Genomic DNA, 27,365 nt, shown 5'->3' with positions numbered 1-27,365 from the left:
GTGGAGCGAGTTTAATGTTCTATAATAACAACTGAGGAAAAATCATTTTTCTCACATTTTACTTGTCAATAACACTATACTTCTAATACAAACGCGCCGTACTCAACGAGGATATGCTTAAAGTGGCTTACGGAGCCCCAGGGGAACAGTTTTAAGCTTGCGCACAATAGTATGTCACTCCCTCGTTTTACTAAATCGTGTGCACAATTTAGGCATACATACTAACTCGTCCCCTTGTATTAAGTAATTTGAGTGCACGATATAATAATTTGTTTGTTGATTGGATTTAACTAAATCCTGGTCACGGTTTGCTAATGTCATGCACAGTTTAGTAACATGAGAAAATAGGAATTCGTGCGGACAATGCGCTTTTATTTTCCCCCTGCATGCCATGTGCGTTGCTCTGTATGTTTTAAGCAGCTTAAAATGAAAAAAAGTGGTTCACTGAGCAGAATTTCCCCATTTCTGTTTATGCGTTCTCATTACTGTTCAGCGTTTTCTTTAGGATACTCAAAAAGAAAAAGAAAAAACGAAGAGAGTCTTGATCTGGTAACCTACCTTGTGCTTAGCTTTAAACGCTTTAAATACATTAAAGTATTTTTTCAAGATATTTAAAATATTTGCTATATAGTTAAAACACGCTACTTGTGTAAAATTGCCTTTTGAGAGGAAAAAACATACGTCGCAATTAATTATTACATTCAGAAATAGCTAATGTAGGCTAAAATACCGATAGCCTATCAAAGTACACAGACATAAACACCTAGGTTTATTCCCTTCTCTCCACAACAAATTATCCACAACATTAGGCTATCTTTCACAAAGACTATAATAGAGGCGCAGCGGCTATCTTTCACAAAGACTATGGCTGTATCCGAAATCGCCCCCTATACCCTCATTCACTATTCCCTACATTAGTCCACTCATTCAGTCCACTTGAAGGAGTGAGTGAAAACGAGTGAGTGAATTCGGACACTGAGTGCACCGGAAGGACTGCCGCTTTTGCATAGTATTGCTTACTGTTTAACAATCATTTAAAACGGACAGTTCGAGTAGTTAGATTAAAGGATTTATCTTGAACTATGTCAAGGAGTTTACATATAAACCCTGGTTAAACAATTTAATAATCAATTTACAACGAATTTGTACCCGTGTTGTATGCTGTATTATGCAGTGGACAAGCGAATGGATGGATGATTCAGCTGCGGGCGCCATCGTCTGGCGAGACGCGGGAATTCAGTCGGCGCGCGACTCTCACAGTGCATTATGGGTTATCTCTAGCTGTTGAGCATACATCGGTTGTACACTCGTTTTTGCGGTGCATTGTGGGATTGAATGAGTGCACTCGGGAACGTTCACTATGGTTTCGAACACCACTTAAAATGGCTGTCCCCTCAAATAGTGCACTATTTGAGGGTATAGGGGGCGATTTCGGATACAGCCATAGGCGCAGCTCGCACTAAATTGACTATTTATATTAAGAATTGTAATCTTTATATTTTTCTTTAAATGTATTTTGATAATCAACATGCTGCAGTGTTAGCAAAAATGTGTGTGTGCGCGCGTGAGGCGCCAGTGCAATCACGGCATTTTTTTTTCAAACTCGTAATTTAGTCATATCATTGCTGGTTGCTCGTGGATCATGTCACAATGAATCAAACCACAGCACATTTTTCTCCTTTCCTTTTGTTAATCTGTTAATGATTTAAGTGAAATATATTTATGTTTTTAGGCTCTGGTCCGCTTCTGCGCTTTTGTGACAATGACCTGTCAGCTGTTCACTGACGTCTTGTCACCAGACTTTTCTATAGCCTACGATTTATCGTTCGTTCTCGAAATTGAAATGATCAATACATTTCTCAGAGCACAATGTTACAAGAAAGACTGTCCAGTTTAGCTCTTCTAAGTATCGAGAATGCCCGCGCTCGCAACATCGACATAAAATCTGTAGTCAGTCTTTGCACACCAAAACGATCGCTAGACTATTTATTCCTGCATGGATTTCAGTCTGATTGAAAAGCAATCAAATACGCACATTATATGATATATGCTATTAATAATAACGTCAAATGCATCAATACAACGATAATTCACCACAGTCATTAGAGACAGACTCAATAAATTTTCGTGCATGACATCACTGCTGGTCGGAGTAAACATAAGATCGCACTTAAATCATTATCTGATGTATATTCAAATAGGCAAAAGACATTAGTCAACTATGGTTTTATTTTTATATGCACATATATTTATATATATAAAACAATATTGATTTGTAAACATTTTACATACAAATGACACAGGGTGATCACACTCACTTTGAGAAACAACATCTGCATATATGATATGCTTGTTTTTCACTTATGTCCTAGTTTCCTGCACTGTACAGTACACAATGATATGTCACATGCTTTCACATTGGAGATCACAGGACTTGACAACAAGACATGCCATATCCCAGTATGGACATCATTACTGTGACAGAAATAACTACTAAGTTTTAAGGGATATGAAACATGTATCACAGCACACTATGAGAGAGTGTGTAAAGAGCTGGTTGGGGTGTCTCTGTGAAACTTCGGGGCATTCTAAGACTACACTCTTAAAAAACAGCTTCTTGCAAAGAACTCTCTCAACAACAGTCATTTTCCACTGTATAGAGCTCTTTGGAGAAACAAAACGTACTTGATATTACATTATATGTTCGTTGGTCTAGATGGTTACTTTTGGCACTTTCTTTTTGTTTTTGGCTGGTTAGTAGCCTATGATCTCTTCTCCATTGTCAGCCATTTCAAATTAGCTGCATTAGCTGCAAAAAAAGCATCGGCATCACACTGCCATTCAGATTAAAGTGAATGCTAATGGACAGCTTTCTTCCATGTATTCTAAACCTCTTTGGTTCTACCAGGAACCTTTATTTTTAAGAGTATGCAAAAAGTTAACGCATACGTCTCATTTCCCTCTGTTCAAGAGAAATGCATGAAGCGTATATGCTGTACACACATTCACACCCAACTCTCATTTCTCAGGATCCTCAGTTTCTTCAGAACACTGGATCTCTTCCTCTATCCTCACAGACTGCAGCTCATCTGCACACTGAAATAAACATAAAGAAATGCTTAAAACATGACACACTTTTGCTTTTAAAAGCAGGTCATGTTGGTTTTCGAAAAATATCTATTTGCAGTTATTACATAGCTATTCTTCAATGTAAACATCTGCAAAGTTGTTAATCAAAAAAGTGCATGATAAATAAAGATACTGTCTCTCACGTTAGCACTTGGCTAACACCACCATTATTGTTTTGTGAAGTGTTTACAGTTTAGTAGCTAAACTTTAGCTGTGGGCACCATTTGCTTGCATTGTACACGGAAAGACCAATCACAACAGACTTGGCCAGCTGACCAATCAGAGCAGAGTAAGCTTATGAAAGGGAGGCTTATGAAATGATTTAAACCTGCATTTAAACCTGTTTAAACCTGACTCCAATACAATATTAGGGCACTTTAAAATACCATATAACCTGCTCTTTAAGTCTGACAGTGAAAAACAAACTTGGTCTCACACCATTTTATCTTCCTTCTCCTCTTCTGGGTCAGAAGTCATCTGCTCCTCTGCACTAAAGTATCCATCATGCTCCACAGAGGCATCCAGTGAAAGAGATCCTTTAGTCCAACCTGAGACAGAAAGGAGAAAATAAAAAAGTGAGAGAAAATATAGATTGTATTGTAAGGAAACACGTAAATGAGGGCAGAGATGACAGAGAAAGTACCACAGAAACCTCACCGTGATAGACAGAAGACAGACTAGTGACCATTTCCCTGAGCACAGAAAGGGCATGCGTGTATGCGTGTCAGTGAAACGTTCCGGGTTCAATACAAGATTATGTCTATCAACAGCATGAATAAAAGGACAATTTGCCCACAATTTTGTACAGAAGAATTAATAAAACCGCTTTCTACTACTGCAGAAACCCTTTGTAATGTCCTGTTCCATTAACTTCCATTGTAAAGACGTTTTCTCTCAAACTGAGGGAGATATCAAACTTATTTTTTGTGTAACAGATGCTGTCGATAGAGCTTAACCCGAAACAATCTTGTAAAGACAAAGACGTGGTCAGCACCTTTCAGAAAGCATCAGATGAGACACACATATAACCTACAAACACATGCTACCCCTATAACACCTCAGTGGATTATGCATGAGTGTGCACATACGTGTGTACTCAGTATGTGTACCTCTCCTACGATTCTGAAACAGGCTTGATGTACTGAACCACCTGACTCCGCCCATGTTAGGGTGTGGCCCTGTTTCTGGGAGGAAAATAACCAATCAGACTGCATCTCTGCATCCTCTCAGTTATTTCTGTTTTTGTGTGAGCTGTTTCTTTAAGGAGCAGCTCATGCTTTTACCCCTTAGAGAGCTTGGTGCCTTGGTGATAATGAATTAGTTATTTTTAACATCACCCATTTTCTATTTATATTTAATCTCTTGAAAAGGAGACAGCAATTGAACTCTCGTATATTTGCTTTTAGTTTGTTGAAATAGGTCACCTAGAGGTGTGGGGTCACTCCGAATGTCCTGTCGCTTTGGTTTTGTCTCAAAACTGAATGAAGACCCTGTAATCACCAAAGAAACAGAAATAAGTTAATGGGTAAGTTCAATTCAAATCAAAATGCTCTAAAGAGTTTTTGACTTGCCTTTTGCTCTTCCTGTTGTTCTGGGCTCTAGAATGTTCTCAAGTTCTTTGCTTCTTTCCTCTTCTGTTTTTGGTTTCTCCACTCCTCCACTTCTACGGTTGCTGCATTCATTTCTCACACTTCTGAAGGTGTGATGAGTTTCATATTATGAAATTAGCTCATATATGTAAGATATTTAACATTAAATATGTTTACATATAGTCCAAAAGAGAAAATAATAGATGAATTTATAAAAATGACCCCGTTCAAATGTTTACATACACTTAATAGTGTGTTGTTACTGAATGATCCACAGCTGTGTTTTTTTTTTTGTGATATATTGTTCATGAGTCCCTTGATTGTCCTGAACAGTTAAACTGCCCTCTGTTCTTCAGAAAAATCCTTTTTGTGTATTTGAACCCTTTCCTACAATGACTGTATGATTTTGAGATCCATCTTTCACACTGAGGACAACTGATGCATTAAAAGCCAGGGGTGTAAACTTCTGAATGGATTAAGGAAGTGTAAATTTTTCTTATTTTGCCTAAGTATCATATTTTTTCTTTTAGTACCGCCCTTCAGAAGCTACAGAAGATACTTACATGTTCCCAAGAAGACAAAATATTTTAAACTTACCCTGATCTTCAAATTCAAACCTTCAAAACGTTTTCATTCCCCGGCTCTTAATGCATCGTTTTTTTCTTCTGGAGCATCAGTGAGCATTTGAAACTTCTGTGATAGTTGCATTTGATCCCTCAGTTGTCCTCAGTGTGAAAAGATGGTTCTCAAAATCATACAGTCATTGTTGGAAAGGGTTCAAATACACAAAAAATGGTAAAAAAAAAAACTAAGAAGAAGTGGGACCTGAAGAATTTTTCTGAATAACAGTGGGCAGTTTAACTGTTCAGGACAAACAAAATTACTTTGACAAAAAAACAGCTTTGGATCATTCAGGTAACAACACAGTATTAAGAATCAAGTGTATTTAAACTTTTGAACGGGTTATTTTTATAAATTCAACTATTTTTTTCTCTTGTGGACTATGTGTAAATGTCTTTTATGTGAAATATCTTATTCAGGTCAGTACTAAATAAAAAATAAAATGCATTTTATATGATCCGTCTTATTTTGGTAAAATAATTAACATTTTGCAGATTCTGCAAAGTGTATAAAATTTTTGACAACTGTATGTGTAAATATGATGGCGTGTAATAATACCTGTTAGTTGAGCTGGTATCTGAGGCGAACTGCTCAGGTGCCTTCTGTTGACTTGCCTCTACATAACACAAACATTTTGGTGTTAATTCTGCACTTGCTTATTTGAATGAACTACATATTGTAAACCCTCCTCAACTACTTTTTTACAAACCAACTCAAAACCAGGTCCATACCTTTGCAGGCCTCCAGCTGTCCTGTAAGAAGTTTTCGGATTTCTGTTACCCAGATGGTCTTAACCTCCTCGGACGCCGCCTACAGGATGACATATATCACAAAGCCACATATAAACCCAAGATATCTGGTCAATGCAGACGTAACACATGTAACAGTCCTTGAAGGGATATTTGAATGAGCAAAAATGAAAACACATGCATTGTGGTACTTTTGTGAATGCACATTAAAGACTGACATGGAAAAGAAGAAATTGTTGAATGACGTTTTTATTTTTGCTTTTTTTGTTAGCTTCATAAAATTAAGTTTGAACCACTGATGTCACATGAACTATTTTAACAATGTCCTTTCTGGGCATTGAACCTGGTAGTTGCAAGTGCTGTCTATGCAGGGTCAGAAAGCTCTCGGATTTCATCAAAAATATCTTAATTTGTGTTCCGAAGATGAACGAATGTCTTATGGGTTTGGAATGACATGAGGGTGAGTAATGACTGAATTTTCGATTTTTGGGTGAACTATTCCTTTAATAGAAATTTGAACTCAAGACACACACACTTGTGCTCACCTGTACTGTGTAGACCTCATCTCTTGAACTGGACCAGATCTCAAACTTCTTGCTGTCCCCTTTAGCATGCTCTGTGATTCCAATAGCAGCCATCTAACACAGACAGAGCAGAGAGAAAAAAAAGTAAACAGGCTGTTTTTCTTTCAAAATAAACATTTGCAGTATGAAAATACTCAAAAATGTATCTTTTTGTGACATTGCTGATTTAAATATTTAAATATAAAAATTAGACATCCACAAATTTTAATTATAGACTCCACAGGAAATGTTTCTGAAGCGCATTTAACCAAAAGATTTAAATATTATAATATTGTATTAAAGTATGCTTCTTGATAATAAAATCTTTACATTTTTGAAGCTAATGACTAATGATAAAATGGGTAAATTAAAAATATGAAATGTCACATTTGCTAGAAAAATGTCAGATCAGGAAAATAACCTTTTAAAGATGCTAACTAGTATGGAAGAAATGCCATGCTTGACAGAACATAGATTTATCAATACAAGCTCAACATCATTTTGTGAATTCTTTATCTAAGTATTATTACACTCTATTTTGAAGACACACTTACGCTGAGCTCCTGCTTGAAGCTATATGAGGGCGCTTTCTCATATCCCTCTCCGTTCTCCTCCCGTCTCTTGCAGAAGAGCAGAGCTTTCTGGTGCAGGAACAGGTGTCTCTGCATGGGCTTAAACCTGGCAAGCTCCATCACCTTCACGTGGCCTCTCTTATGCTCCGCCCACACACTGAACGACCCCTGCATCAGCAGGCGACCCAGGTCTCCAAGGTTGCCCTGAATAGAATCAATGATCATTGCTTGGAATGATCTGGAATTAAAAACGTTAATGAACAGTAACGGGTAAGATGAGCGTGCATATGTGTTTTACCTCATATCCTGTGATGGCGATAAGGTGCATTGAGTCATTCACAGCCTTCAGGATACCCAATATGGAGGAAAGAGCTGCCTGCAGCTCCACTGAGCCCTCACAGCCTTTACTGTACTTAATCATCTCCTAAAACACAAACATATTGCAAGATTTTAATGTTTGCATATTGCAATCTATTGTATGACCCATAAAGTCATAATAAACTGACACAGTGAAGTACTGACAGATCTTTGCCCAAGATCAGACTTGGTTTGTGATTGGACTGAGGCAGATATGTGACCCTGGACCACAAAACCAGTCTTAAGTCGCTGGGGTATATTTGTAGCAATAACCAAAAATACATTGTATGGGTCAAAATTATTGATTTTTCTTTTAAGTCAAAAATCATTAGGAAATTAAGTAAAGATCATGTTACATTAAGATTTTTTGTAAAATTCCTACTATAAATATATCAAAATGTAATTTTTGATTAGTAATATGCATTGTTAAGAACTTAATTTGGACAACTTTAAAGGTGATTTTCTCAGTATTTTGATTTTTTTGCACCCTCAGATTCCAGATTTTCAAATAGATGTATCTCGGCCAAATATTGCCCTATCCTAACAAACTATACATCAATAGAAAGCTTATTTATTGAGCTTTCATATGATGTATATATCTCAGTTTTGTAAGTCTTAAGTAGCATGGGTATCTAACCATGAAGATATTTTATAAATTTCCTATTGTAAATATATAAAAACGTAATTTTTGATTAGTAATATGCATTGCTAAGAACTTCATTTGGACAACTTTAAAGGCAAAATATTGTCCTATCCTAACAAACCATACATCAATAGTAAACCTTTTTATTTAGTTTTAATGTAAGTATAAAAATGTCAAAAATTTGACCAGGGTCCAGGGTCACATATATGAATGCGAGTTTGTAGTCAATTGTAAGAAAGAGGGGGGTTTGAGCAGACTAAATGTTTGGAGTCACTAGAGAGATGTCTGTGTTTTCACCAGAGGATTTAGTTATGACATTTTAATTTAAATTGAATGAAAATTAAACATGGAGGAATGAATCAATACAAATAAGATCAATGGCACATATTTAGAAAATATAATGAATTTTTATTTCATTCTGAATTTAAGATGCATTTTAATATTCATTCCATATTTAGATGTCAGTTATGACATCTCCATACACACACACAGTGCAGTACCTTCAGCAGGAGTTGGTATTTAGTGATCCTCTGCACAGGCTTCAGTAAGTATGAGTCCAGTCCTAGTTTGTGCTCTAGTTTTTTCTGACACTCCTGATGGCACAAACACAATTTGGTAAACTGCATTCTGTCACAAAGACAGCCGGATATCACCAACAGATTGTGGTTAGTGTATATGTGTGCGTAAGTGTTTTCAGAATTATTAAAAAAAAGAGTACTGCATACTAAAGATGTTAAAAGTCAAAGGAAGGAAGTGGAGCACATTGGTTTGTGGCAAACAGTATTTTACACAATGTGCTCTACAAGTCTACAAAGACATACTGCTGCTGCTGCACAAGCAGCATATATAATAGCCAATAGCAGATCTATACATGTAAAGCTGGGGAGGTGGAGAGTTTCAGAGCAATTCTCAAAGCATGCTGCGAAATGCTCTAGTGAATGAAAACCAGCCATTTAAATGTAAAGCAGCAAGCTCATTGGCTGCATATAAAGTAATCAGCTTGTGCCAAGTAGTTTAACACTGTGAATATCATCAATTTGCGTTGAGTTTCATGATAGAACTTGGCATTTAATTTACATTACATTGTAAATATGCACAGTATATACACTACATATCGCAAATGTATTATTAGTAGCATGGTAGAATAATGTTTTGAACATGTGTGTACCTGGAAAAAGGCGCAGTCTGAGCACTGCCTCCAGAGGCTCTCAGAACGAGGCTTGTTGTGACAGTATTTCTCATAAATCTGCAGCTCCCCCATCTAAACAACCACAATAACCAAAGAAAAATAAAGTTTTTATAATAGTTTACTTCATGTTTTGTTTTCTTGCTATTTATATAAAACTCACCCAGTCCAGAAAGCAGCGGCCCACAAGCTCAGGACATTCAGTGTAAGTTTCCAGCTCTTTGAGGAATATTCTGAGGGAACAAGACAGAAGATGCATGGGTTCAAATGAATCTTGAATCGTTTATTTAATCTGATTGATTTATTTTATTACTCTCCAAATAATTTCAAAAGGGAAAGCAAGATCTGGCATGCTCCCCCTTACACTCAAGAAGGTTTTTGCATTTTACTACTGACCACTAGATGGCGCTTACCTTTTGTGGAAATTATAAATTTCCTGCATGTTCCCAAATAGCACATCCTTCTTGTTCTGCAGGGCAGCAGGGATGAGAGGAGCCATGGAGGGGTTGTCCATCTCAGCAGCATATCCCTACAGCCCACATGACACATTTAATGCAGTGTTTGATGTAGACTTGTTCTAACATTCACAACACAAATCCACCTCCCAAATCCAAGTGGTCTTCATAAGCCAAAAACTGCTACAAAAGTATAGGACATGGCCTACATATTTCAGAATACGCCACCTACATTACCAGTCAAAAGTCTTTAAACAGTACGATTTTTACTGTTTTTTTAAAGAAGTCTCTTCTGCTCATCAAGCCTGCATTTATTTGATCCAAAACACAGCAAAAGCAGTAATATTGTGAAATATTTTACTATTTAAAATAGACGTTTTCTATTTGAATATATTTTAAAATGTAATTTATTTCTGTGATCAAAGCTACATTTTCAGCATCATTACTCCAGTCTTCAGTGTCACATGATCCTTCAGAAATCATTCTAATATGCTGATTTGCTGTTCAAGAAACATTTATTATTATTATAAATATTTAAAACAGTTGAGTACTTTTTTTTCAGGATTCTTTGATGAACAGAAAAATCCAAAGATCAGCATTTATCTAAAATAAAAAGCTTTAGTAATGCTTTTTGTAATTATACACTATACCATTCAAAAGCTTGGAGTCAGTATACGTATATTTTTTGGGGGAAAAAATATAGAAATTATTACTTTTATTTAGCATTGATGCTCTAAATTGATCAAAAGTGATGATAAAGACATGTATAATGTTACAAAAGATTTATATTTCAAATAAATGCTGTTCTTCTGAACTTTCTATTCATCAAAGAAACCTGAAAAAATCTACTTAGCTGTTTTCAACATAATAATAATAATAAATGTGTTTTTTTTAAGCAGCAAATCAGAATATTAGAATGATTTCTGAAGGATCACGTGACTGGAGTAATGATGCTAAAAATTCAGCTTTGAAATCATAGGAATTAATTACATTTTAAAATATATTCAAATAGAAAACAGTTATTTTTATATCTTCTATATACTTATATTAATATACTTAAAAGACATTAAAATTCTTGACTGGTAGTGTACATAATAAAATAAAGCTGTTTTTTTGATGGAAGTTGACTTTCATTCATGAAAGAACTGACAGATTCACTCACCTGCAAAACACACATAAGCTCTTCCACATATGCTCTCTCTGTTTCCAGTAACTCATTCATTACATGCCTGTAAACACACACACACACACACACACACACACATACAATGAAGCTCAGTTAATGACTACACTCCAGGGGGTCTAGTAAGGCACATGTGTTCCCCTCTTTCCCCTTTGATCTTTGATCCTGGACTGACCTGCGCAGCACAGCCAGGGTTTCCTCCTCTTCAGACACAGAAGGATTGCGACTGCTCCTGTCAACCTGATCAGAGTTAACCTACACAAAGGGATTCATTATTGAGTAACAGTCAAGTCACTTAACTTACACAGCACAGTGTTCGCTAGAATAGAGAGAGGTATATATAATTTGCTTATACAGAGAAAGTGATTAAACATGATTAAAAAAAAGGAGATGAATTAGACATACTTGTTTACAGGACACCCTGCTGTCCGAGTCCTCACTAATACAGATATTTTCATGCTCCCTGTGAGCTGAAAGAGAGAAATTAACCACTCCATTTTACACGATAGATAGATAGATAGATAGATAGATAGATAGATAGATAGATGGATAGATGGATAGATGGATAGATAGATAGATAGATAGATAGATAGATAGATAGATAGATAGATAGATAGATAGATAGATAGATAGATAGATGGATAGATGGATAGATAGATAGATTATTTGATAGATATATAGATACCAGGAGATGAGAGTGACTCCGGTCGTGGGGCCACAGGTTGGACAGGACGTGTTTGTTTGGCTGCTAGTTTCTTCAGACTAACCCTCCTCCTCTCAAACATCTCCTGTAGTGAGGCTTTCTTCTCAAATGCACGCTTCACCTGCTCCTGTGCCATTACACATTGTACAATATAACACAATATACACAACCAGTCAAAAGTTTTGAACAGTAAGATTTTTTATGTTTTTTAAAGTCTCCTCTAATCACCAAGCCTGTAGTTATTTGATCCGTAGTACAGCAAAAACAGTAACATTTTGAAATATTTTTACTATTTAAAACAACTGTTTTTATTTAAATAATTTTAAAAATGTAATTTATTCCTGTGATTTGAAAGCTGAATTTTTTGCATCATTACTCCAGTCTTCAGTGTCACACGATCTTTCAGAAATCATTCTAATATTCTGATTTGCTGCTCAAGAAACATGTATTATTGTTATGTTTAAAATAGCTGAGTAGAAATTCTTTCAGGTTTCTTTGATGAATAAAAAGTTCAGAAGAACAGCATTTATCTGAAATAGAACTTTATAAATGTCTTTTGACCAATTTACAGCATCCTTGATGAATAAAAATAATAATTTTATATTAGATTTTAATTTAATAATCCCCCCCCCCCCCAAAAAAAAGAAAAACTCCAAGCTCCAAACTTTTGAATGGCATAGTGTATAATGTTACAAAAGTGTTTTATTTCAGATAAATGCCGATCTTAAATATAAAAAAAAATTAAATATTGATGATAATAATAATAAATGTTTTTTGAGCAGCAAATCAGCATGATTTCTGATGGATCTTATGACACTGAAGACTGGAGTAATAAAATGTAGCTTTGATCACAGGAATAAACTACATTTTAAAATATATTCAAATAGAAAGCAGTGATTTAAAATAGTAAAATATTTCACAATATTACTGCTTTTGCTGTATTTTGAATAAATGCAGGCTTGGTGTGCAGAAGAGACTTCTTTAAAAAACATTACAAATTTTACTGTTCAAAAACTTTTGACTGGGAGTGCAACACATTATACACATTACACTTTTTTAAACCACATGTACAGAGGTTGATCAATCAGAATCAAGTTTGTGAGAAGGTGTATATAAAAGAGAATGTTTTTTTATAATTAGTTAAAAAACAAAACATTTTTAAAAAAACTGGACTTAAATCTGAATTATAAGTGAATTGCAGGCATTGTTATGATTTCATATTGTCATACCCTGAGCTCATTGTTCAGTATGTTCTCATACTCGAGCCAAACTGTGCTGATCTCCCACTGCTGTTTCTCATTGGCTGTCTCCAGGTAACACTCCAGCTCTGACAGCGCAGACTCCGCCCCCTCCTGTGACTGGCACTTGTCAAGTGGCTGTGACGCTAGCATGTAAATCCCATCATCACACCATTTACACACCTAAAAGCAAACAGAAGGAAACAAGCTAAAAACTGATTTGCATACACAGTATTTATGGTAAAATGTGGTATGCATGTCTGTCTGTGTTTGTTGAAAATTTGCATATAACTGTTTAACTATGTGAAAGTGAGGACTTTAAGCACCGTCACTAGAATGGGTGGTGTGGTTAGCAGAATGTATTTCTGCTCACCATTTCTAATCTTCTATGTAGCTCCATAGCCTGTGTCAGCATGGTCCTCTTGTCTTTGAGCTCTTGGGTGAGATTCTCTCTCACTCTCTGTAGCTCACTGCATTTTACTGCAACACTCTCATCAACATTCTGAGAGCTGTCAATCAAATATTGGCCCTCGGCAACCACAGACCTTACTCTGTCCAGTACTTCCTGCAGAGAAAGGAAGTGTGTTAACAAGAGAGGAGGTACACGGGTTATTGGAAGCATTCATATAAATAATAGACTGACACACTCAGGAAAATAGGTGTGTGGATGCACGCTTGTGACTGTAAGCATTATTCAGGGGACGGAGACTCACACAGGCTTTCTTCTCGTGATTTGTCAGTTCTTGAAGGAGGTGTTCTGTTTGGGCAGGGCTTATTCCAGCTTCCGAGAAAGCATTCAGCGTATCTGTTGCCTGCTCCAGCTCTGTTCGCAACTACAAATAAAAGCAGAGTGCAAATATTCTAATTGAATTTAATGTTTAGCAATAATAATAATAAGCTGTATAAGCAGTATAAATGCAAAACCTGTTGAAAATTGTGCTCAAACTGGCAGCGTTTCAAACATAGATCCAGTTTATTTTGATGCTGAATCCAGAACTCATCAAATGCTGTAGAGCTCTCATTTAACTGGGATAACAGCCTGCAAGTTGGCAGGGAACAAAGAGAAAAATAAATTAACAAGAAATAATTGAGAGTACATACATTAAACAAAACAAATATTATAAAATGAGATGAAATAGTGTGTAAACAGAATTGTAATTGTAGATATTACAACTTTATTTGAAATAAAATAAACAAAAACTTACAGTTGAAGTCAAAAGTTTACATACACCTTGCAGAATCTGCAAAATTGTAATTATTTTCCCAAAATTACAAAACTATTAAAGACGGTTCAAATGCTCACTGATGCTTCAGAAGGAAACACGATGCATTAAAAGCCAAAACTTTTTGAATTTGAAGATCAGGTTAAATTTAACATTTTGTCCTCTGGGAAACATTAAGTATGTTCTGTAGCTTCTGAAGGGCAGTACTAAATAAAATAAATATCATATTTAGGCAAAATAAGAAAAATCTTCATTCTGTTTAAAAGTTTTCACCCCTCAGTTCTTAATGTGTGTCTTTGTGTGTTTTTCTGAGAAACAGCCGGCAGTTCAACTGTTCAGGACAAACAAGGGACTCATGAACAACTATCACTAAAAAAAAGGTAACAACACAGTATTAAGAATCAAGCGTATGTCAACTTTTGAACAGGGTCATTTTTATAAACTATTATTTTCTCTTGTGGACTATATGTAGATCTTTTTTATGTGAAATATCTTATTCAGGTCAGTACTAAATAAAATATAACATGCATTTTGTATTATCCCTCTTATTTTGGTAAAATAATTAACATTTTGCAGATTCTGCAAGAGGTATGTAAATTTGTTAAGGCATGTAAAATTAAGGCTGTATAGGAATATATATAAATATATGTATGGGAACAAAAATTTAAACAAAAATTAAAAATGAATAAGCATGCAGGCATGAGAGGAGGCAATAACCTCACAAGATTGGCTAACCACTCTGCCAATGTAATAATACCTGCCCATTATGTTTGCAACTATTCTCCAAACCATCCCAAGATAAGGAAACACTGCAAAGAAACTTCTAGCGGGAACTGAGAGGATTCCTACTAGGAAAGACTCACAGACTTACCTGTGTACTGTAGCAAGGTTCTCCAGTTGATCAGGGTTTAGACTGCTGTCTGGATCTCTGCGGACCGGTTCCCTGATGTTCTCCAAGAGTTTCCGTCCTTGGCTTAGAGCTCCTGTCATCTCTTCCTAAAGAAAAAACAATGAAATGAAGAATAGTTTTGTTAGCACCAAAATGAATGTGTGAGGTGGCACATATTGAGTGCTTTAATAATAGTTTTTACAAATACTTTGAAACTGTCTTTTCTGCTGGTTTGTGCTTTGAGCAGATTGCTGGCTGTTAGGAGGTTGTTAGGGAGCTCTGTCTCTGCCAGCTCCCTGCCGAACACTTGAAGTCTCTCAGCCATCCTCTTCACTAAACCAGCAAAGCTTTCAAGATCCTACCAACACAAGGAAATGATCATTTGACATTTGATGTAATTTACTGGTTTAACTTGTTTTATTTTGTATATGCAATGAGGTTTTTGAATGTGCACTCAATCTTTTTTCTAATTAAAACTTCACAACTCGCACCTCAGATACTTTGCTAAAAAAACATCTGTTTGGTTTTGATTATCCTGTCTATCGCACTGAAATCATGTTTTAAAGCCATATCAGTTTAAACTTCTGATATAGTGATTTCTAAGCGCACACATCTGAAGCATGTGCACGGCTGTCATACGGCATGTGAGTACTAAACTAAGTTCTCTTTTATATCTTATTGCGCTTAAATTGTCAAATACACACAAGTTTATGTTAAAAACACACATGAGTTACAAAAACAGTCTGTTATGTCTGTGAAGGTAAACAGCTGGGAAAGAAATTGCATGTTTAGATTTGATCTATGTTCCAGCAGTGTAATATACAGTAAATAAATCCACTGCTCTCTTGTCTCCTCTGAGGCTGGGACTCTAAATAGTGTTCTGTGCTCATCTGTGCAGCCAGCGACCGAACAGTTAGCATGCTTTCCTTGAACTTTGGCCATGGCGTTAGAACTGGTATACCGTTGTCGCTTGCAAAAACACAATAGCGGCGCCGTGGGTGGAAACGTGCAGATTAAGGGGCGGTATTATTATAATAAGATCCCCTTTCTACATCTCAGGGGGAGTGATATCTAAGCAGCTAATTTTTTCACAAGCTTGCAGTGAAAGGTTTACTAAAAATATTACTGGGTTGTTCTTTTTTCATGTTTTCTGGGATGGTAGATCCACCAGGGACCTGATCATAGCACTTAAACATGGGAAAAGACAGATTTTCATGATATGTCACCTTTAAGGTGTGTATTTGTTCTTACTGTGCGATGAGAGATCCAGGTCTTGTGGCAGTAGTATTGAGAGCCACCCAGTTCTTGAGTCAGTTGACTCCGCTCAATATAAGAGTGCAGATCAGCCAGTGAGCTTAGCATTATAACCTATAATACACACAGGCCTCATTATTTACAATGACACAACACTCACCAACGTAACGCATTTAGGTTACTTACCGGTACTTTAAAGTCATCTTTGTGGAGTTTGAAGAACACATCAGACAATGTTCTCTGCAGGATAGCACTGGGTCTCAACACCAGAACAAGACGAAGATTAGCAGGAAACCAGCCCTACATACAAACATAAAAAAGCACTCAAATTCATATTAAATATATTAAAGAGATTTTTTATATATATTATAGACAAAACCTATCCATATGTGTGTAAAAATATCTGCAAAAAGACTCTTGAAGGAATAGTTTACCACAAAAAAAATCAGTTTTGGACTGTTTTCTCTCCTGATTTACACAAAATGACTTTTTCACTGAAGAAAACAATATTAGGGATAGCAGACTTATATTGAAGCCGGAAACAATGGTTTGACGTTAAAACGTCTTAATGATAGATTTATTACAAACATGCAGTATTTTCCTTCACAAGATGTTAACTGATGGATTACTGGTAGATTATTGTGATGTTTTTCTAAGCTGTTTGGACTCTCATTCTGACGGCACCCATTTACAGCAGAGGATACATTGGTGAGCAGTTGATATGCTAAACTTCCCCAAATCTGTTCCAATGTAGGAGTACATTTTCAGCTAATTTTTACTTTTGGATTAACTACGCCTTCAAAAAGAGCATTTGTGTGTCCTCATACTGAAGTCAGACTCACCGAGATGCGTAGTAATGTTCCCTTTAAACACGTCCATCGATCTCTACGTCTGTCAATCACTACGATGAAGCCCACACCTGCTGCACTCAGACTGGAGAAGACACACACACACACACACACACACACACACACACACACACACACACACACACACACACACACACACACACACACACACGTGTTACTGCTGTCAGACTCAGCATGTATGATATTCAAACATATGTGCTAATGTGTGTATTTACCTGGGAATACTTGTCAGGTAGGTAAGAACATTACGAAACTCTTGGTCTCCAATTTCACAAAATGAAGGGAACTCTGGAAAGATAATGATAGGGCTTCCATCCTGTCCTCTTCCCCCTAAAACAGACATAAATATGAAAAAATCAAAGAGGAAAAACCTACTCCTCTGATCTGTTCAACAGGCAAACAGCAGGGGGCAATAAATACCAGAATCAATGCTTTCTTCTGTGTTGGCATGCATCAGAGATCTTAAATTAGCACACAGGCAAGCCAATGAAAACCTGCTCACACCACCTTTATGCTGTGTCATAGTCTTCGTATTGTGTGCTAATGTTACTGAACAACAATTGTTTGAGAGCGCTGTGACAGCCAAACAACATTATCTCAGATCAGTTTGTTAGTGTTATCATCATTAGTTTGGGAGCTAGTGTCAAGAAATAGGCTTGTGGCACCACTGACATGTGCATTTAGCTTGTAGCTACACTGCTGTTGAAAGCTTTTGAGTCTTGAATGTTTTTGAAAGCAGTCTCAAATGATCACCAAGGTTGCATTAGGTCAGAAATACCATAACAGAGCAATATTGTAATAAAAGAGAGCAAGTCTCTATGATATCCTGGTTTCTAGGGTCTTATTTAACCATTTTACAGCTTAGAAAAGTGGTTGAAAAATAATTGTTCTAATATAGCGAGTGCTCCTCCCCTCAAAAAGTCACACTAATAAATATAACCATAACCTCTGCAGTGCCTAAAATGAAGGCAGAGAGAGAGTAAGACATATTAGTGTTGTCAGCATTCCCTCAGGACAGAAACTATGATTATACCAATGTATAGAGTGACATTCGAAAATGTCACTCCATTCTTCATATCTGTTCACTCCTTTAAATCAGGATGAAAATACAAGGTGATGTTTTTGTGGTGGTGAGACGGTGATGATGGAATGAAGAGAGAAAGAGAGAAAGCCACTGGGTGAAGATCCCCATGTGACAAAAATATAAATTTGGCAAGTCATGCCTTCTTCTCCCTGTCTCCATGACAACAGGACAGAGATTGTGCAAGCATCGTTTACTCTGTTCAGATTAACGGTAACAACCTGTCATCAAAGCAACACATATTCAGATGAATAGCTTGAAGCTACAGTGTACATGCCCATATGTGACAAGTTTTTTTCCTTTCCCTTTCCCTTCCTTTTTATTTTTCATAGACCTACATGTTCAGAAGCAGGAAATTGTGATAGCGGAATTTTGACTAACAAATCACATTCACAAGTACAGTACACTCTTTCATGTTCATGCACACTAGTGTTTGTAACCTGTTACATGTTACATAAATGCACCTTTTTGGGCTCTTTTTGAAGAATATATTTTGCAATATATTTTACATTACATTTTAGAGATGAAGGAAAGACAAGTGTTTTAGTACAATATAATAGAAATGTGATTAAAATTCCTCTTGGCATAGTTTTTATTATTTGTGACCCTAGACCACAAAACCAGTCTTAAGTAGCACAGGTATATTTGTAGCAATAGCCAAAAATACATTGTATGGGTCAAAATGATTGCTTATTCTTTTATGCCAAAACTCATTAGTATATTAAGTAAAGATCATGTTCCATGAAGATATTTTGTGAATTTCCTACCATATATACCATATAATATATGAAAACTTAATTTTTGATTAGTAATATGCATTGCTCAGAAGAACATTATTTGGACAACTTTAAAGACAATTTTCTCAACATTTAGATTTTTTTAACACCCTCAGATTCTAGATTTTCAAATAGTCTCGGCCAACTATTGTCCTATCCTAACAAACCATACATTAATGGAAAGCCTATTTATTTCAGCTTAATTAAACAAAATGCCACTTTAAGACTGGTTTCATGGTCCAGGGTCATATTTAGTTTCTGAAAAATTGATATTGGAGCAGAGCAGTTTGAGACCTTGCTGAGATTTGATCCAAAACTCTAATGAAGACATATATGAGTATGATTACTGGGGTCTTTTTTAGGAAATATGTTCAAGAATTAAGAAGTGTAAGCAAAAGCCTCCATTGACAAAATTAAAGGAAACCCAGGCTAATAAGACTTGTATGGCTTAATATAACATAAATTATGTGTCCTACTCAAATTTGTAGTAGAAAACCCATTAAAGATTTACGTTATTTAAAAAAAAATCGACATAATTTTATACATATTTTGGACTATGGGGTGCACCATTATTTTGATGATGTGAAATGGTTGCATTTTTACCATAAATACACAACTAGGGAAAATAAAATACTGATATGATTCCATATTGCACAGTTTTCAGAAGCGGTGTAAGTCTTTCTACAGCTTTCCTAGCGATAAGAAGAGGAGAAAAGAATGGGAAGATGCCTGTGGATGAATAAAACTTCCTAAAGTCTGCATCTTTTCCACCTTCGACCTAATGCCTTTGAGGCTTTTAGTAGAGCACAGCTACTGAAAGAGCTTACAAACAGGAGAGTCAAGAAATGCTAGATGCCATCCTAGTAGGATTCAAACATGGCAACGCTTGTCATGACGCTGCAGCCACTGAAGGACTTTCTCAGTGTGAATTTAGATATTTATATATCCGGGCGTTTAGACTCTTTGTGGGGAAACATCTATGGTACGGCACTTGGTTTAAAACCTATGCTGTTTCAGTAGCTGTGGTCATTGTATCAGTATTTTATTTTCCAAGTTTTGTTGCAGTAAAAATAGCAACAGGTAGTGCCAGTAGCTCACCGAGTGCAACCATTTGACATCAGCAAAATAATGTCGCCTCCCATAGTCCAAAATATGTATAAAATGTTGTGGATTTTTTAAATAATGTCAATATTTCATGGGTTTTCTACTACATATTTCAATAAGAGACATAATTTAATCATTTAAAAATTAAACTCATATCTCTTTAAGTGGACCAAGTGTGAAAACACCCTCTGAAGTAATAATATTGGTCAATGGATAATATTTCAGTTTTAAAGGAGTAGTTCACTTTCAGAATAAAAATTTACAGATAATGATCGAAATGATCAGTTATTTTCAAAAAACATTTACAATTTATAATTTACAATTTATAATCTCTACACACAGAGCTAGACAAGACGAGCATTTGAGGTTAAAAAGTATATACATTAAAAATATTTTTAGAAAATAACCGGTCGTTTTGCTAGATAAGATCCTTCTTTCCTTGGCTGGGATCGTTTAGAGCCATTTGAAGCTGCATTTTGAAAGTTCAAACTCATAGAAGTCCATTATATGGAGAGAAATCCTGAAATGTTTTTCTCAAAAAACATAATTTCCTTACGACTGAAGAAAGAAAGACATGAACATCTTGGATGACAAGGGGGTGAGTACATTATCTGTACATTTTTTGTTTTGAAAGTGAACTACTCCTTTAAGGATGAAGAAAGAAATGCAAATGTAATGTAAAGAATATTTACCTGACAGGAACGCAAACTGTTTTTTGAGCTCAGTGACGATATCAGCTGCTAATAGCGGACTAGACTCCTTCTGCATGATCTCATCTGAAACAAACAAACAAAAGACACACTAACATCACATAAACAGCCATATTTATAACATTACACTTTATAGAATAACAGAAGTGTTTAAGTTCTCAGTGTAACCTGCATAATACAATGATCCTCCAGTTACTCTTAAGCTTAATACTCTTTTGCAAATCTTTTGCACAACAGCAAATAAGAAAGCGAAAAAACAACACTTATTGTTGTTACTTGACCATAAGATGAAATAAACCACAGGTGAAGAGGTAAGAAGACCCTACACACAAATATATTACTGGCTGTCTTGAGTGTATTGTGTCTTTGGCTGGTGTATGTTACCATCTGAGGGAGGCAAATCTTGCCCAAAGCCATTCCCATGCTCTGGTCAATAGCAACAGACATGTTTAGAAAGAAAAGAATAGGTGATTTCCTACTCTTGATCTATCTCAACCAAAACCACCCCTGGATACAGAGCCATAAAGTGATACAACTAATAATCTTAATGCAGACCCACCCCTTCTATATATATATATATATATATATATATATATATATATATATATATATATATATATATTATATATTATATTATAGCCTCCAGACTTTTTTTAACGGCAAGATTAAGAACTGTATTTTTAACCTACACACTAATCAGATATTATAAGCGGTACTTCAAAGTGAATGACAAAAGACACCTGAAAAGAGGGAGAATATATCCATTGGCTTCTTTTGTTCTTCTAAAAAAGCGTGTTGTCCCACTGGAGTCAGATTCACACCCTTAGGATGTTCACACACATTGGACAGAACGTCATCTGTCACATTTCAAATGACTTTTATGGTAGCGCTCACCTGTTCTGCGATGTGCTCCCCCACCTCCAACCCACTGACATTTTATTTATTAGTTTTTAACTATTACAATTAAATAATGCATCCACCATCATTCTCACCAGCTCTCAATTCTAATCAGTTATATTTAGTTTAGCAGAATAAAGTGAAAAAACAAGTGCAAATGGAGTATAAGTATCATTAAATTATTTAAAATAGTTCACATTTTTTAAATAAAATAATATATAAAAATTAATAAATAGTATTAAATAAAAATAAAAAATACAAAAGTCCCCACTTACTTTGGATCCAGTGGCAATGTCTGGAAAAGCGGTAATATTTCTCAACCTCTGCTAGAGGAATGCACACCGTTTTCCCTCCGTTCTGTACATCCATCCCTCTGTTTTTCTGATTCCTCTTCCACTTGTTGTCTAATATCTTACTAACCCCCTGGTCGTCTTGTAACCATAAGCAGCGATATGAGAATGAGCTACCTGAGACAGGTGCACCAGTTAATGACTTCCTGTTTCTCTCTCTCTCTATCTGTATCTCTCTCTCTCTCTCTCTCTCCTAATTTCCAACCTTCACACTGACTTCCTGGAACGGACTGGTCCCCTGACGCACATACACAGCTTCTCTTCACCTGCTACATTTCTATAACTGATAACAGTGATGGATCACTGACTGTAAAGAACTGTACTTCCTTTGTTTCCACTCTCTCTATGTCTGTCTGTGTCGGCACAATCACCCCAAAAAGAGTCGGCCACCCCCCAGGAGCCCCTTCCCCCATCAAATTGGTGGATGAATGAAACCCTGTGTGTGTGTGTGTTTGGTTGGTTTCTCTCTGGTATAAGAGGAATCTGAGTGCGATCTGATCTTGCTGAGGAGGGAAAGATAAGAGCTGAATTCAGACCAAGTCACTCAGAAGCCATTCAAACCAATAGATAACATTTAAAAGAAGAAAACAGTCTTTTTAGCCTGGTAAATCTCTCTAGCTCCCCCTTTCTCTCTTGCAGATACACATAGAAATGTAAATACACACTTTACCTTTGGGCAAAAATAGTCAAACTAAGGTTCAGATGAAAATAAAACTATAAGCACATACACACTACCAGTCAAAAGTTTTTGAACAGTAAGAATTTTATGTTTTTTAAAGAAATCTCTTCTGCTCACCAAGCCTGAATTTATTTGATTTAATAAAATACAGAAAAAGTGGTAATATTGTGAAATATTTTTACTATAAATAACTGCTTTTTAATTGAATATATTTTATACACTATACCTTTCAAAAGCTTGGAGTCAGTATAATTTTCAGGGTGGGGGGACGGAATTATAGAAATTAATACTTAGTGAGGATGCTTTAAATTTATCAAAAGTGATAAATAAGACATTTAGAATGTTACAAAAGATTTCTATTTCAGATAAATGCTGTTCTTTTAAACTTTCTATTCATCAAAAAACCTGGAAAAATTCTACTCAGCTGTTTTCAACATAATAATAATAATAATAATAATGATAAATGGTTTTTGAGCAGCAAATCCGAATATTAGAATCATTTCTAAAGGATCATGTGACTGGAGTAATGAGCTGAAATCATAAGGTTTGAAATCAAGCTTTGAAATCATAGGAATAAATTACATTTTAAAATATATTCAAATAGAAAACAAAAAATTGTAAAAAAAAAAATGTACTGTATTTGCTGTGTTTTGGATCAAATAAATGCAGCCTTTGTGAGCAGAAGGGATGTTCTTTAAAAACCATTAAAAATCTTACTGTTCAAAAACTTTTGACTGGTAATCCATGTCACAATACATGACTCTAAAAAACCATGGATCTCTCAATAACTATTACAGCCTACCTATCACTGATAATAATGTATTAGTATTTAGTACACAATATTAAAATTCTTCTCGCACATAATGTATATTGGGATAAAAAAAGATTCAGGATATTGTGAAAATCAAATTCAAAATCTTATTTTCAAAATTCAAAATTCTAAAACATTTTGAGATTCAAAATATTACTTTAAAGTTTTAAGACAATAAAAAGTGTAAAAGAAAAAAAAGAAAAAAAATTAATAAGAAAAGATTTTTCTTCATGATTTGGGGTCAGTCAGATTTTTCTAATTAAATTAATTAGCAAGGACATGTTAAACTGAAACATTTATGAAGTTACAAAAGATTAATAACCTCTAAAATAAATGACTAAAAAACAAATACATTATTTTACTTTGATTTGTTTAATATTCATTAAAGAATCCTAAAAAAAAAAAAACATATTATGGTTTCCACAAAAATATTAAGCAGCACAACTGTTTTTAGCATTGATAATAATAAGATTTTTTTTCTTAAGCACCAAATCAGTATATTAAAATAATTTCTGAAGGATCATGTGACACTGAAGACTGGAGTAGTCATGCTAAAAAATTAGCTTTGCTACCAAAGGAATAAAATACATTTTAAAAAATATTAAAATAAAAACAGTCATTTTAAACGATAATAATATTTCATAATATTACTAATTTTACTATTTTTTTTATCAGATAAATGCTGCTTTGGACAGCACAAGAGGCTTTTTTTGCCCAAATATTAAATAATATTAAATATTTGGAACAGTATTACAATTATCTAAAGACTTTTTGAACATAAAGTGCTACATTTTTGACAGTGTTAGCATGCTTTCACTCACTCTGTTCTTGTACCAGCGGGACCAGAGGAAGCTGTCCACGATCATCGTCTTGTTTTGGATGCCTTTTCCTGAATTTCCTCAGCATAACTTTCCCCCTTATTGTCGTCTGATACCTGACCTCACCCTGTTCCTTCAGTTATGCTTTACGATACTACACGGTGCTAAACTCAAATAACTGACTGCCATTGTTACAGCTTTAACCACTAAACTCCAATTCAGAACAGCTAGTAGTTAAACATACGTACTTATCTTAAGCCAGTGTACTAACTACTGCAGAAAGCTGTTCTGCTGCTGTGGAAAACTGTGTTTTATGGTATCTGTTTTTGTACTCAGCAGTAACTCTGCCAAACACACACACATTTTGGTCAAGTCACCCCCAGCATGAATTTCACAGGAGGGTTTTCAGGAAATCTCTTTCAGCCTTTAAGCTTTTGAAAATTAGGGCAAGTACAAAAGTACACTTAGCACAGACTTACTTAGTCAGGGCAGTTTTGTATGTCATTCAGAAATATTTTTCACAGTATTGTTCCACTGTTAAAAGATTTATCTCTATCCTATCTGATACATTTTAAGGCCTCTAGGTTATCACCATAATCAAAACTGATGAAAAATATGTTGCACACAATCTGCTACATGCCTTCTGTCGTCTGATTGATAGTTCATACTCTGGTTCATAGTTAGCAAGTAAAATGTCTTTTAGTATAATTGTTGAAAATGTCCATATTCAGATTTTAGTACACATGTATTTTTGCTGTGAAATCATTACTTATTTTTAAAAAGTAAATGTTAAATGAATGTTGATGTTTATATTGCTATTAATATTTAAAGGGAACATTTATGGAGTACCTGGCATTTTTGGACATATCTCATTTTAATGCATTATATACATTATGAATTTATTTAATATTTATATATTCAAAGTCTGCTATACTGTTATAAAGATCTCACATTACAAACTATCAGAATGTCATCTTACTTTTTGGCTAAATAACAATAAAATCACCAAACCGCAACCAAATTTGTGCTCAATTTGGACCTCTGAAAATAAATAAATAAATAAATATTTCTCACTATATCATACTATATGGGCCATAAAAGCCTGATGTATCAAATATGATACAAAATATAAAACATATACTACCAGTTAAAAGTTTTTGAACAGTAAGATTTTTTATTTTTTAAAGAATTCTCTTCTGCTCAGCAAGCCCGCATTTATTTAATTCAAAATACAGCAAAAGCAGTAATATTGTGAAATATTTATACTATTTAAAATAATTGCTTTCTATTTGAATGTATTTTTTTTAATTTATTTGAAATTTATTCCTGTAACAACAGCTAAATTTGAGTCTTCAGTGTCACATGATCCTTCAGAAATCATTCTAATATGCTAATTTGCTGTTCAAGAAACATTTATTAATATTATTATATTATTCCCAAAGATTCCTATTTCAGATAAATGCTGTTCCTCTGAACTTTTTCTATTCATCAAAGAAACCTGAAAAATATATACTCAGCTGTTTTCAACATAATAATAATAATAAATGTTTTTTGAGCAGCTTTGAAATCACAGGAATAAATTACATTTTAAAATGTATTCAAATTAAAAAATATATTAAAAACATTTCAAAATCGTACTGTCCTTGCTGTACTTTGGATCAAATAAATGCAGGCTTGATGACCAAAAGTCTTCTTTAAAAAAAAAACATAAAAAATATTACTGTTCCACAACTTTTGACTGGTAGTGTATGCAAACTTTTTGAGATTTTCTTTTACATTTTGCCTAAAATCTGACTATTATTTCATATGTCAGGCTTTACAGTGATGATGTTTAAATAAAACAATATTGCACAAACAAAATGCTATTGTTCTAAATATCAACTCGGCTATAATTTGGCTGATACTTTGCCCTTGAAGTGACCAAAATTTGTGGTCAAATATAAAATTATGTACTCATTCGAAATCTGAATAATCTTTACTACTGAAAAGCATTATTGAAGCTACTGACATTAAACAGAACCAAGCACCTCTTTAATAATTGCATGCTGAGTGACAAACATAGATGCTCATTTACCGTCCTTACCAATGCTGTGAGCGACATTGCTCAATCTGCGCTGTAGCTCTTGCACGACCGTCTTCTCTGTCTGCATCCAGATCATCGCCATCCTTCACTCCAGAGGGAAGGAGGACGGATACAGTGGACGTTATGGGAAGGAATATCACCCTCTGCCCTTCAGTGATGGGTAATTCAGCATCAGCATCACATAGAAAGAGATGGGGGAGGGGCTCTCCGATGACACCTACATAGTCAGTCTAAGAATATACCCAGTGACCCTCTCACGCATGTGCATAGAATGACATGACATGCTGCTCCAGTTAGGACTTTGGCGCCACCACCAGGACTGTTTCTGCTATTACAGCACAGCACACCTGGATACAAGGGGACAGGATTGAAAAAAAGAAGTTACTGACTTGTGATTGATTTTCTTACTATATAAAACAAAACGTTTCTCACACATTGAACAGAACATTTAGGAGTCAGTGATGAAAAGGTTTCAGTATAACAACAGATGGAACACAGTATTATAAGAGAGAAAGATTATACAGACAAACTTAACTGATATATCTAATTGATATGGTAACACTATACAATAAGGCTAATTAGTTAACTACATTAGTTATCATGAGCTAAGAATGAATCAAACTTCTACAGCATTTATTCATTTTAGTAATTGTTAATTTTAGCATTTACTAATGCATTACTAAAATCACAAGTTGTGTTTGTTAAAGGGGCTATTTGTAACTTTTCCCCCAAAATAAACGTAACAATAGCCTTTTTATTTGACCATTTATGACTCAAACATCTCTTGATGAGCATACTGTCACCTTGTCAGCTCACAATGGGTGCACCTATAA

General features: G+C 35.1%; 1 protein-coding gene across 5 annotated transcripts; it reads right to left on the bottom strand.

Annotated features, from left to right (window-relative positions):
- Positions 1–2,220: 2,220 nt before the first annotated feature.
- Positions 2,221–26,760, bottom strand: mcf2lb (mcf.2 cell line derived transforming sequence-like b). 5 transcript variants are annotated; one of them, XM_073845521.1, is made up of 30 exons: positions 26,533–26,760; positions 20,877–20,960; positions 17,439–17,553; positions 17,197–17,287; positions 16,541–16,654; positions 16,352–16,468; positions 15,309–15,458; positions 15,083–15,207; positions 13,913–14,027; positions 13,702–13,821; positions 13,362–13,553; positions 12,980–13,171; positions 11,733–11,877; positions 11,453–11,517; positions 11,223–11,302; positions 11,027–11,093; positions 9,823–9,938; positions 9,573–9,642; positions 9,392–9,484; positions 8,724–8,816; positions 7,522–7,647; positions 7,206–7,427; positions 6,634–6,726; positions 6,071–6,149; positions 5,898–5,955; positions 4,701–4,822; positions 4,554–4,619; positions 4,218–4,313; positions 3,568–3,677; positions 2,221–3,096 (listed from the first exon to the last, which is right to left on the bottom strand). In XM_073845521.1, the coding sequence occupies exons 1-30, from the start codon at positions 26,612–26,614 to the stop codon at positions 3,019–3,021; spliced, it is 3,276 nt and encodes a 1,091-aa protein (XP_073701622.1). In that variant the 5' UTR covers positions 26,615–26,760; the 3' UTR covers positions 2,221–3,018. The 5 variants fall into 5 exon arrangements, with proteins under 5 accessions (XP_073701622.1, XP_073701624.1, XP_073701623.1 ...); XM_073845523.1 differs by having other exon boundaries at positions 4,239–4,313; XM_073845522.1 differs by having other exon boundaries at positions 4,218–4,307.
- Positions 26,761–27,365: the final 605 nt, after the last annotated feature.

Source organism: Garra rufa, chromosome 8 (genome assembly GCF_049309525.1).
Source record: "Garra rufa chromosome 8, GarRuf1.0, whole genome shotgun sequence".
Lineage (NCBI taxonomy): Eukaryota > Metazoa > Chordata > Actinopteri > Cypriniformes > Cyprinidae > Garra > Garra rufa.
Note: the sequence above shows the minus strand (reverse complement) of the source record. Positions and strands in the feature narration are given on the sequence as shown.